The sequence below is a fragment of the Salvelinus fontinalis genome, chromosome 27 (assembly GCF_029448725.1).
Source record: "Salvelinus fontinalis isolate EN_2023a chromosome 27, ASM2944872v1, whole genome shotgun sequence".
Classification (NCBI taxonomy): domain Eukaryota; kingdom Metazoa; phylum Chordata; class Actinopteri; order Salmoniformes; family Salmonidae; genus Salvelinus; species Salvelinus fontinalis.
The window spans coordinates 1,825,539-1,838,570 of NC_074691.1; the positions used below are offsets into that span (position 1 = coordinate 1,825,539).

The 13,032-nt window shown below is 40.0% G+C and overlaps 2 protein-coding genes across 17 annotated transcripts in view; one reads left to right on the forward strand and one right to left on the reverse strand.

Moving 5' to 3' along the window:
* Positions 1-9,193, reverse strand: part of LOC129824853 (pumilio homolog 2-like) — a 59,197-nt gene extending 50,004 nt beyond the window's left edge. For 8 of the 16 annotated variants that reach the window (XM_055884378.1, XM_055884377.1, XM_055884370.1 and 5 more), the window contains exons 1-2: positions 9,026-9,193; positions 6,873-7,239 (exon numbers count right to left, since the gene is read on the reverse strand). In XM_055884378.1, coding sequence (XP_055740353.1) covers positions 6,873-7,226 — 354 coding nt within the window. In that variant the 5' untranslated portion in view covers positions 7,227-7,239; positions 9,026-9,193. Of the gene's footprint in view, positions 1-6,872; positions 7,240-7,883; positions 8,057-8,091; positions 8,250-8,271; positions 8,379-8,692; positions 8,916-9,025 lie in introns of those variants that run through there. The other 8 variants (XM_055884371.1, XM_055884374.1, XM_055884379.1 and 5 more) reach the window with 5 other exon arrangements.
* Positions 9,194-10,154: 961 nt separating this feature from the next.
* Positions 10,155-11,851, forward strand: LOC129824855 (rho-related GTP-binding protein RhoB). Its single transcript, XM_055884381.1, has one exon. The coding sequence runs from the start codon at positions 10,362-10,364 to the stop codon at positions 10,950-10,952; it is 591 nt and encodes a 196-aa protein (XP_055740356.1). The 5' UTR covers positions 10,155-10,361; the 3' UTR covers positions 10,953-11,851.
* The last annotated feature ends 1,181 nt before the right edge of the window (positions 11,852-13,032 follow it).

A 13,032-nucleotide genomic window follows, 5' to 3' on the forward strand; every position in this document is an offset into this window, starting at 1 on the left:
ACAGGTTAATTTATTTAGCCTCTTAATGTTGACTCATGTTCACCAATAAAATGTCAATGTGCGACATTTTATAGGAACCTTGCAAGTGCTACAGGAGTTTGCATCCATTTGCTTTCTTCCAATTTTGTTATGGTGTCCTACATAAGTGGCATTTCCCGTATGATTGATTGAAGATCTCCATATTGCAAATGTACGGTCCCTTACTAGACGTCCGCGGTGTTATTAAAATAGGCCGACGGCCTCAGGTTGTCCCCCAGGGCCCAGTCTTCTGGGAAATCATCAAATAAAGTCTAGGTCATTTAGTTTCCGCATTTTTATATTTTGAAAATTTTCTGCTGTACCGGAAAAGGCTGTATATTGCAAATGACATGGTCGTTTCCTCAAACGGAAAAGACTTTGAAGACGAAACTTGGTGAGCACAGGTTTGGACAAATGTACTTTTAGCCCCGAAACAAGATGGAGGTTGTCTCAACGCTCTAAGTTAATCACATTTTCTGGGATTAATATTTAATGGTAAATCTGTATTGATAAACTGGGTAAATCAAGATGAAACTTAGCCAATTCACAATACCGTAGAATGCATATTCAATACGACTGTGCATGCATCAAGTTATTTTGCTTGTTTTGGCTGATTTCATGGGGCTACAGATGTTCCCCTTCCATATGGGACTTATTGTACTGATCAACATTTCTTCATATGAAGCAACCACATGTTTTATAAAAAATAAAATAAAATAAAGTATTTGTCTCATTAAGACCTAATGATGTCCTTCACAGTGAGAGAGAAGTGACTTGAGGGAGACAAAGTGAATGGCTAAAAGTTAATGGCAATCAGCTTTGAAATCACTATATTTTGAATTATGTATATTATCAAACAAAGTACTAGGGTAGTGAATTGATGATGGCTTCAGCTGAAACCTACTAAGGTAGGTAAGTCTACAAAACTGGAAGCTACTGGTATCTTCTTGTATTGTAAAGTGTTCAAGCCTGTAATGAATCGAGTTTTGCAAACAGTAATTAACATTTGCAACATTTCTACATGCCGCGTTGCATTATTCAAGCAGGGCTCTGCGCACACAAATAAGTTAAGGAGCACAATGAAAAATATTTGAGATAAAGCACTGCATAAATAGGTCAGATCAATAACCATACTTCATGCTCTATAAAAAATGTATAAATGTGAACAAATAAATTGGTTATGTCACATTGTTACTCTTTAGAGCATAATATACGGTTATAGATAATTTGTGAGGAATCTGTAGTTCTTAAAAAGCGAGACGGAATTTCCTTCACATTTTTATGGTTGGATTTTGGCTACGCTACTTTGAAGCAAAGCAAGGCTCATTATCTGAAGGTAAATAAACATTTTTTTTTTTAAAGATTTTATTTTCTTAATCAGTTTTCAAATGACTAATGCCTCAAGCTCACATTGTAAAGTGGTGGGTGACGTGCTGATAGTCAGCGGTAGGCAGGCTATAGCCTATGCACTCAAATGGCAAACGGGAAACACGCTTTAACTACGAGTTGAGAAATAAGCTTTAAAAAAATATTGCGATTCCATTGGGATTTGTTATTTGTTGTGCAATGACTGGGCTTTTAGAAGCACATTTCAATTCAGTACTAGCTTTGAGGATGCTCTCGTGCTGTCAACACAAGTGATAGGCCATTCCCCTCAAACTAGCCTCTATATACTGTTCGCGTGATAAGATGCATGACGCCTAATGAAAACACACGAGGCAAATTAATTCCACTAAATTGTGCAAATTAAACTATAGACCGATAAGCGGTTAACATCCCTAAACACAATAGATGTTATTTTCCCCTTTGTAAGTCATTGACATTATACCCTGACTAAACCAAAATAAATTTGGGAATATGTTATTCAATTATTACGCGTGCGCCAACGAGCGTCTGCGTTGCCAAGGGCTAAAATAGAAGTCATTCCAATTTCTGCAAGTCCTGCCTCTCCCATCTCCTCATTGGTTTATAGAAGCAGGTACCCACGTGCCATCTCCTTATTGGTTATACCCACCTGGGTTATTGAAAGACGAACTGTTTTGCCGGTTGTCGTGGTAATACTATGAAAGTGTAGATGCCAATCCCCATATAAGTTCAAAGATGAAAAAGCCTGGAAGGAGGAGAGATGACTAGAAACAATTCGGTTGGCCGTTTTATGTGTGGATTAATTGTTAGAGTAGATGACCTTGTGTATTTCAGGTAAAATAACTCAATGTTTAAATCCCAGGACAAATTAGCTAGCAACAGCAAGCTAGCTAAATAGGACAAATTAGCTAGCAAGTGCAAGCTAACTAGCTAAATTGCCATACATGTTTAATAATGCTTTTAGACCTGTCCCCAAATTAAATGTCATTGGTTCAGAGTTTGTTTTGATATTTTAACCTGCGTGCCGTGCTCGCGTTTGGTGTAGGGGGACAAAATAAATTTGTGCAGCCGGTTTGGGTTCCGTGTTAGATATAAGCCAAGCCTATACCCTTGTGCAAGAGATCACTGACTGAGACGCCCCCCCCCCCCCCCAACTTTACACACAACCCAAGTCAGTTATCTACAAGTTGGGTGTTCCTGGGAATGGAACCTAAACGTTAAAAAAATTGCACTTAACTTTGAAAAAGATTTTAACTAGGGATGCAAGTTTCAGTAAATTTTTCTGCCGACTAACCTAACCTTGTTAAGCGGTACTTTTTTAGCAAATAGTAAAATAATGTGACCAATTGAAAACACTATGCATACATACAAGGAATTTAACATTTTCAGAGGTTAATTGAAACATGCAGTGGCAAGCCAATCGTCTCACAGCCAAAAGGATTTATTATGGAATTTACAACTATTGTAATGAAGCAGCAAATGTAAAAACATAATTTCAAACATTTGCCAAAATGCAATTCGCAGGAAAATACCTTTCTATACAGTGCCTTCAGAAGGTAATCATACCCCTTGACTTATTCCACGTGCTACAGACCGAATAAAAAAATTATCCAAGTCGATCTCCCCTCTACACACACACACACACACACACAATAACGAAGTGAAAACCTGTTTAGAAATGTTTGCAACTGTACTGAAAATTAAACAAACAAATCTAATTTACATAAGTATTCACACCCCTGAGTTTATATACAGCAGCACCAGTCAAAATTTAAGACACCTACTCATTCAACGGTATCTTTATTTTTACTATTTTCTACATTGTAGAATAGAGAAGACATCAACAGTATGAAATAACATATGGAATAATGTAATAACCCAGTGTTAAAATTAAAATATTTTGTAGTTGAGATTCTTCAAAGTAGACACGCTTTGCCTTGATGACAGCATTGCACACACATTGTCTCAACCAGCTACACCTGGAATGCATTTCCAACAGTCTTGAAGTAGTTCCCACATATGCTGAGCACCTGTTCGCTGTTTCTCCTTCCCTCTGCGGTCTAACTCATCCAAAACCATCTCAAAATGGGTGAAAGTCAGGTGATTGTGGAGGCCAGGTATTATGATGCAGCACTCTGTTACTCTCCTTCTTGGTCAAATAGCCCTTACACAGCCTGGAGATGTGTTGGGTCATTGTTCTGTTGAAAAACAAATGAAAATCCTACTAAGCGTAAACCAGGTGGGATGGCATATCGCTGCAGAATGCTGTGTTAGCCATGTTGGTTAAGTGTGCATTGAATTCTAAATAAATCACATAGTGTCACCAGCAAAGCACCCCCACAGCTCCTCCTCCATGCTTCACAGTGAGAACCACAGATGCAGAGATCATCCGTTCACCCACTCTGCATCAAAGACAGGGTGGTTGGAACCAAAAAGAAAAAATTTGTACTCATACCAAAAGGACAGATATCCACCGGTTGAAATGTCCATTGCTTGAGTTTCTTGGCCCAAGCAAGTTACTTATTATTGTCCTTTAGTGGTTTCTTTGCAGCAATTTGACCATGAAGGCCAGATTCATGCAGTCTTCTCTGACCAGTTGATGTCGAGATGTGTGTTACTTGAACTCTGTGAAGCATTTATTTGGCCTGCAATTTCTGAGGCTGGTAACTAATAAACTTATCCTCTGCAGCAGAGGTAACTCTGGGTCTTCCTTTCCTGTAGCGGTCCTCATGAGAGCCAGTGTCATCATAGCGCTTGATGGTTTTTGCGACTGCACTTGAAGAAACTTTCAAAGTTCTTGAAATTTTCCGGATTGACTGACCATGTCTGAAAGTAATGGCCTGTCATTTCTCTTTGCTTAGTTGAGCTGTTGTTGCCATAATATGGTCTTGGTCTTTTACCAAATAGGGCTATCTTCTGTATACCACCCCTACCTTGTCACAACAGCTGATTGGTTCAAACACATTAAGGACGATAGAAATTCCACAAACTAACAAGGCACACATGTTAATTGAAATGCATTCCATGTGTGAGATTAAAATTAGAGGGGGAATCTAAAGATGTAACAAAAAGAATAACTAGAATTGTGCCTTTTGCTTCTGGATTCCAGGTGACCAGCTCATGAAGCTGGTTGAGAGAATGCCAAGAGTGTGCAAAGAAACATCAAGGCAAAGGGTGGCTACTCTGAAGAATCTCAAATATATTTTGATTTGTTTAACACTTTTTGGGTTACTGCATGATTCCATGTGTTATTTCATAGTTATTGATGTTGTCACTATTATTTGACAATGTAGAATATAGTAAAAAAAATATTTTTAAAAAACCTTGAATGAGTAGGTGTGTCCAAACTTTTCACTTGTAGTGCATGTTAGAATCATCTTTGACAGTGATTACAGCTATGAGTCTTTCTGGGTAAGTCTAAATGCTTTGCACATCTGATTGTACAATATTTGCACATTCTTTTCAAAATTCTTCAAGCTCTGTGAAATTGGTTGTTGATCATTGCTAGACAACCATTTAAGTCTTTCCATAGATTTCCAAGCAGACTTAAGTCAAAACTAACTAGGCCGCTCAGGAACATTTCCTTTCTTCTTGGTAAGCAACTCCAGTGTAGATGTGGCCTTGTGTTTAAGGTTATTGTTCCGCTGAAAGGTTGAATTAATTTGTGTGCCTGGTAGAAAGCAGACTGAAGCAGGTGTTTGCCTGTGCTTAGCTCCATTTAGTTTTTTGTTCCTGAAAAACTCTCCAGTCCTTAACGATTACAAGCATACCCATAACATGATGCATCCACCACTATGCTTGGAAATGTAGAGCATGATACTCTGTTGTATTGGATTTGCCTCAAAAATAACACTTTGTATTCAGGACAAAAGGTAAATTGCTTTGCCATTTTTTAAAATAGAATTATTACTTTAGTGCCATGTTGCAAACAGGATGCATATTTTGGAATATTTGTACTGTAGACAGGCTTCCTTTTCACTCTGTCAATTAGGTTAGCATTGTGGAGTAACTACAACGTCGTTGACCCATCCTCAGTTGTTTTCTCCTACCATAGCCATTATACTGTTTTAAAGTCACCATGGGCTTCATAGCGAAATCCCTGAGCGGTTTCCTTCCTCTCCGGCAACTGAGTTCGATAGGACGCCTGAATCTTTGTAGTGACTAGGTGTATTGATACACCATCCAAGTTGTAATTATTAACTTCACCATGCTCAAAGGGACATTCAAAGTGTGCTTGTTTATTTGTTTATCAACCTACCAACAGATGCCATTCTTTGCAAGGCATTGGAAAACCTCCCCGGTCTTTGTGGTTGAATCTGTTTTTGAACTGTACTGCTCGACTGAGGGACCTTACAGATTGTTGTATATGAGGGGTACAGAGATGAGGTAGCCATTAAAAAAAGTAATGTTAAACACCATTATTGCACAGATTGAGTCCATGCAACTTGTGAAGCAAATGTACTCTCCTGAACTTATTTAGGCTTTCCATAACAAAAGGTTTGAATACTTATTGACAAGACATTTAACCTTTTCATTTTGGGGGGGGGGGGTTCTAAATACACATTTCTAATTTGACAATTGAAACATTTTTAAATTCAGGCTTTAACAAAATGTGGAAAAAGTCAAGGGTGTGAAAACTTTGAAGGCACTGTAAATAGCGCACCTGATGCAAACAGTTCCATATATGGGATTAAAATTAGATGGGGGAATCTAAAGACGCAACAAAAAGATTAACTAGATTTGTGCCTTTGGCTTCTGGACAACAAAAGAAAGTTGACATGAAAACCAATAGAACAGGAGATAAATGCTGGTTTGAATGGCAAATGAGGAAGTCTTTATAAAATAATTGACTCCATGTTTCTGTCATGGGATTTTGGCTCATCTACTTTGGAGCAAGGTAAGACATGCCTCATAATATGAAGTAAAAAACATCCAGGTTTCAAACAATGCATACTCCAATTGCAAGGTGGTTGGTGACGCGCTGGTAGCCTACCTACCGTATTCATTGCCTAGGCACTTGAATGGAGCACGGGCTTCAATTAGGAGTTGAGAAATAAAAATAGTAGCATTAGAAAGCTGAGATCCTCTTTTTAGCCGTGGCCATCAAGTGTTAACACACGATTGCATTTACAATTTGCAGCGCAATGACTGGGTTTCTAAGAGCACGTTCCACTCAAGCAGCAGCTCTCGCTGTCTGACAGGTGATATTATTCTGCACAAACTAGGCTCTAAACGCTGTGCATGTGTGATAAATAAGACACAGGATAAAGTAACGAAGATGCACACGTGCCAACTTAATTGCACTAAATTATGCAAATTAACCTGTAGACATAAGCATGACCGGTGAAATTTCTGTCATCCTTGGGGCTGAAACGGCATAAGGTCTCTGCGGTGGTAAAGTCGTTTCTAAAAGGTTTAAGGTTTGCTTCATTCAAATAGTGTACCTTCATCAAACAGAAAGCAGTTTGGCCCTGGCAAAATCCTCGTACCTGGTCAATATGGTTCCCATCTCCTGTAGGCCAACGGTGCTTGCTAGGGGTGCAACCTCCCAACTGCTCACCAGGTTGCCTCTGGAAGAAGTAGCCAACTGTGGCATCGTCCTGAGAGCGCCCACTCAGTGGAGGCTGTGGGGTGCCTGGGGTGGGGTTGGGGCCCCTATCCATGCCCTGCAGAGGGTGTGGACCTCCAGGACCCTGCCCTGCTCCCCCTATGGCTGCCAGGGAACCCCCTCCATGAACTCTGACGACCCCAACTTCAGGGGCACCGTTTGTGTGCAGCATCCCACCTCGTGTCTCCTGCCAGGCCACGTCATTCATACCTAGGATGCTGCATGGAATGCTCATTCCACGAGGAAGCCTATGGAAGGGGAAAATAATCGAACATGTCAGAGGGTTGCTTTACATTGGTTATGGATAGCACTAGTCAAACATTAGGCTGAGGTTTCTGATATTGAATGTAAGCTTATTGAACTAACCAAACATACACGTGTATTAACTGTAGCTAGTAAAATAAATATCGATATATATATACTGTTTTGGTCCCTAACGTTAAGACAGTTTCCGTTATTTTATTTGTTTAATAAATTAGCTGAAATGTCTGCAGAACTGCAGCAGAAGCACTGTCAGCGTCATAAATAAGCATCGTCTCTAGCTAGCAACAGCAACATAATCTTCTCTGGGGACGTTACATGCCCCTGCTTTGACTTAGCTACCTGGCTATCTAGACAACTTTTTATTACATTGTTATGCATTGCTAACATTAACGTATTTTAAGCTAAATTAGCTATGAAAAGTTAGCTAACTAACTCCATTACGTTGCGGAAGTGTCCCGAAAGTCCGTGTAATATGCGCTTTGGCCTTCTTAGCCAAACAGCTAAAGTTAACTAACTAACATCAATCGTGAACATACGCTACCTACATCACAGACAGTAGAAACCAATGTAACGTTATGGATATAGCTAGCAAAACAATGTTAGATCGATGGATAGCTAGCTAGCCCACCGTTGCTAGCTAACTTGTTAGCGTAGCCAATCGAACAATGAATGTCTGGCTGGAGTGTTCAAGTCGCCGTTGTCGGATGTGTGTGTTTTGCTAACTAAATAAATATTACACACGGTAGTAGTGTATAAAGCCGGGGTACCTAGTTAGTGGTTAGCTAACGCTAGCCACATATTGTATCTAGTTCGTTAACGTTAGTTTAACTACCTACCGTTAGCTAGTAGTAACGTCATTCAAACACGTTTTACGCGAAATTGATAACATTCGCTAGCTAGCTAACGTTAGCTGGCAATTTCGGCGCATAGAGTCTCTAGATTACTAGTTAGCGTTAATGTTGGTTGTGTGGTTATTGCTTTCACGAAAATGTTGAATACCACGAGTAGTTAGGTACCTAGCTGGCTACTTTAACTAGCTAGCAAAACCAACTCTACAAACGACGTCTACTGTATAGCTTGCAGACTCGGTTAGTTTAGCATGAAACTGACGTCAGAAAAACAGTTAACTACAGTAGCTAGCTACGTCCACGATTCCCCTGTTCATGACAACTGGCTTCATAATTCAGACCACAGTCATTGGTTCAGACTGGAAAAACAACCGTTCGTGAACTAGTTAGATATCTAGATAATTAGCTATATTAATTAGCTATAATGCCTAACTACCTGACTATCACATTTGTTCGTTAAACTAACAGTAGACAGAAGCCAAATTAACTAGCTAACGTTGCCAGTTCACTTGCAAATCTAGCGTCAACGTTTAATTTGTTTGTTAGCTACTAGCCTAGCTAGCTAGGCAGACTAAGGGAGGCCCCTTACCTTTTCAGTTCGATAAAATCAGCGCTGTAAAATTACTAGTGTATTTTAGTAACTGCATACAATGAAGGCATAACTCTCCGTTGTGCACACTCCGTTGAACAGTAAGCAAACCTTGTTAACCGAGTGAAACATACAAATGCCGTCTGGTGAGCTGTATTAACAAAACACCATTGCTGGGTAACTAGCTACACTAACAACATGGCCCCCCTCCAAGTTCCAGAGGGGCCTTACCCGCTAAACAAAAGGGGAAATACTCAACGACCAAGACAATAATCCACACTTAAAATAGTGAGAATGCGTAATACATCGCATTATATAAACTTAGATACTCACGCGCTGTCTTTTAGCGTGAAGAGCGATGTTTGTACAAAATGTCAGTGGTTGAAATGTATATTGTTTTGTTTCCGTGGAGATCGGTGTTTTAATGATTAGCTACGATTGAACGTGCAATGAAGGAGTTTGACTACCACGCTAGTGCCCTCCCTGCAGTCTATATGCATGTTGTACGTTAGACCTGCGCACTAACATGTCAAACAAGCCAATATTTGCGATTATAATAAAATAGGCTATGAAAAATGACCCACTCATAATTTCTCAATTATTTACATGTAGTATGCATGATTTCTCTGTATCAATGAAAGTCTACTAGGGAGTCAGTCCAGTGTAAAATTTCCGTAATGCTGATCAATATTTTTCATGATGTTTAATCAATATGACTAATTCCATAGGTGTAACAAAAACCAATTAAGACTCAACTTCATATGCTCCTATCTCAATCAAGTGTACTTAAATCGCAACAATATGATGTATATGCTAGGCATTTTGGAACGCCAACATGATTATTGTGAATGGGAACACATCATGGCACGCGCAGTAGGGGAAACATACTCTACATGAGCTAATTTCAAATAGTCCTATTGGTTTGAGCAATTTTGCAATATTTTATCATCTTTGTTTCATGGGGAGAGAAAGCAAGTTGTTTCATGGGGGACATAGGCCTGCCCGTGCGTAGGCCCTGGAAAAAAAACGTCGCATTGGGAATTGTTATCTTGTTATTTGATGGCCAGCTGCGACACACAATTTATTGAAATATAAACTTTTTTTTTTTTGTAGGCCTAGAGCTGGCTCTACTTTAGTATAGGCCTTATGTGTTTCTCAGATGGTTAGTGGCATATAGGCCTATGTCAAATGACTAATCATACATGAAGTTATGTGATTGCGAATTAGGAAACATTTATTGAAAAAAATGTAGGAAATATTCCAAAGACATTGCCAAATTAGTTGATCCCAGGTCGGTATCTGGGCGAGACATGATCCTCGTGGTACACTACCCTCCCCTACCGACAAAGCAGGACTGGGATCCAATCACCTCCTTTTTTCAAAATGACGATATCACCTCGGTAGTTACGATTGGATTGCTATATTAGGAAAGCGCCGTGCTCTTTATAAAGCAAGCGCTTCAGTGGTTGGACAGGGATAAATATTTGGGAATTATCGAATCGAGTGGCTAAACGCACTAGCATACATTCAGGGAAGTTTAACAAGACTCATAGCCAGAATCCGTAGCTAGCTAACACAAAGACAGCTGATACATAATTATTTTCGAATGTCATATTTGTTTAAAAGCTAGAATCAAGGGAAAGTGGTCTATCTGTGTCAAAAGCAACAAATGGCAGAGATACGGAAAAAGCTGGTCGTCGTCGGTGACGGCGCGTGTGGGAAAACCTGCTTGCTGATTGTATTCAGCAAAGACGAGTTTCCTGAGGTCTATGTGCCAACTGTATTTGATAACTATGTGGCGGACATTGAAGTGGACACCAAGCAAGTCCAACTAGCACTATGGGACACGGCTGGACAGGAGGACTACGACCGCCTTCGCCCGCTGTCCTATCCGGACACCGATGTCATCCTGATGTGCTTTTCCGTGGACAGCCCGGACTCCCTCGAAAACATCCCCGAGAAATGGGTGCCAGAGGTTAAGCACTTTTGTCCCAACGTGCCAATTATTTTAGTTGCCAACAAGAGAGACTTGCGCAACGACGACAATGTTAGGACCGAGCTGTCCAGAATGAAACAGGAACCCGTGAAAACAGAGGACGGGCGCGCCATGGCCGTGCGCATTAGTGCATATGACTATTTGGAGTGTTCTGCTAAAACAAAGGATGGTATTCGGGAGGTGTTCGACACTGCGACACGTGCAGCTTTACAGAAGAGATCAAAGCCCTCCAGCGGTTGTGTAAACTGCTGTCTGCTGTTGTGATTGAATGAACGGCTGACGTAAGCGATAATATAGCCCCACGGCTGCCAACACCATCAAGACCTGTTGTCCTTGTGCTTGAAAAGTAAAAATAAATAAAAACTCCGTGCGTGTCTCCCATTAAAGACTTTCTTGCGAGCCAGTAGCATAATGTTCAAAATAAATGATACTCCGATTATGGATTATCATCTGGATCTATTCTGACCAATTTACTTTATTTGACTCGAATATATAATCAAATACAAGAACAACGGACACTCCCTGTGATTTATAATTTACTGAAAAAATACGTTTGTCAAATATTCAAGATGTTGCCTGAAAATGATGCTGTAGTCTTTGAGGATCTTGTTCCAAGTAGCCTACTTGAGTGTCGGGGGCCAAGGCTTGTTGATATGCAACCAGTGTGTTTGGCAATTTATGGAATCTGTGGAGGGAAATATAGGCCTATAGCTGAAAGCAGTGCTCAAAAGGGAAAAGCAACGCACAACCTCGAGTTTTGGTGAACGCTTTATCCCTTTATACGGTCACATTGCATTATTAATGTGAAAGAGGTTATTGCCCAGCTTTCAAGCCAAGATTCTACTTGCTCAAAGTGTTGGAGCCTACATGACTGTTTTGAAGTGTAAGCCTTAGACTACATTTTTTGGGGGCCAAGCTGCTCTCATACTGATCAAAAGGGCTGTCCATCCTGCCTCCAGTGGGGTTTTTTTGTGTGTAAATTGTTGACATTGCATTAAGATGGCAGGGTCTGCAGCACTATGTAAAGAATGAATGCAATTATTTCACATATTGTATATGGAGTTTCAAAAAGACCCCCACAAGTGCAATGTGTTTTTATGTCTTCAAGTTTGTGTCACTGTTATTTCTATTGTTTTTAAATAAAGATATGATCATAATGTATAGCCTACTGCCAGTTGAATTCCATTTGTTTGGCCTCTGCTGGGGATGTAAACTGTAAATGCACATGGGTAAAACCTCATTATTTTACTTTTGTGTATAACTACCTGTCCCATAATTGATAGGAACAGTTTCATAGTGGATCATCATAGCAAGAATTAACTCCAAAGTCAGGAATTTAACATCACCAGCAATATAGAGATAAAAAAAATAGATATATTTCAACTCTGACATACGTGTCTCCTGTTCCTCAGGGTCACAAAGCAATCCACTTATGTAATGCAACTATAGCTTACTGCTAGCAGCAGCTCACCCACATCATGCATGTTTTCACTCCAGCCTTGTTTAGGATAAATGGCAACACAATTCAGGACTCCACCAACTACCCCGGATGCAGGAAGGGGTTAGGGGGTGTGGAAAGCTATCAAAAGCAAGAGGAGAAATAAAACAGAAAAAAACAACACTGGAAATAGTATGACAGCACAAAAAGAGGAAATGAGCTCAAAGGACAGAAAACACATATAAAGACAGGGCAAACAGGATGACTATGGAGACTGCTTTCCATTACACCCCAACTACATAGAAACGACTGGAAGCACTGGTAGGCCTACTAAATGTGAAGGTGGTCTGCAGTGGTCAGCTTAGTGGTTTAAGACAACAATGACACAATTCTTTCCCCTTCTACTGTATTGTGTATGTTATTGGTTTAAGCTGGGGAGATAAGATAGACCGTTTTTGTTTCTAACATGGGGATGGTTCTATCAAGAGAACTGTCAGGGTATTACACAATAATTGTAAAACAACAATACATTGTCTAGAAACAGGTGCAGTGGAGAAAGAGACATGAAAAACATGATGCAGGAACAACATAGAGGGGGGACTTTTTTTGTAGGACACAGAAGTTCTTGGATGCCCAGTCAGGTTATATACAGTTGAAGTTGGAAGTTTACATACACTTAGGTTGGAGTCATTAAAAATCATTTTTCAACCACTCCACAAATTTCATGTTAAAAAACTATTTATTTATTTATTTTACCGTTATTTTACCAGGTAAGTTGACTGAGAACACGTTCTCATTTGCAGCAACGACCTGGGGAATAGTTACAGGGGAGAGGAGGGGGATGAATGAGCCAATTGTAAACTGGGGATTATTAGGTGACCATGATGGTTTGAGGGCCAGATTGGG

Bases quoted from the DNA above. Each gene is read 5' to 3' on its own strand.
- LOC129824855 (XM_055884381.1), top strand. From the start codon at position 10,362: ATGGCAGAGATACGGAAAAAGCTGGTCGTCGTCGGTGACGGCGCGTGT.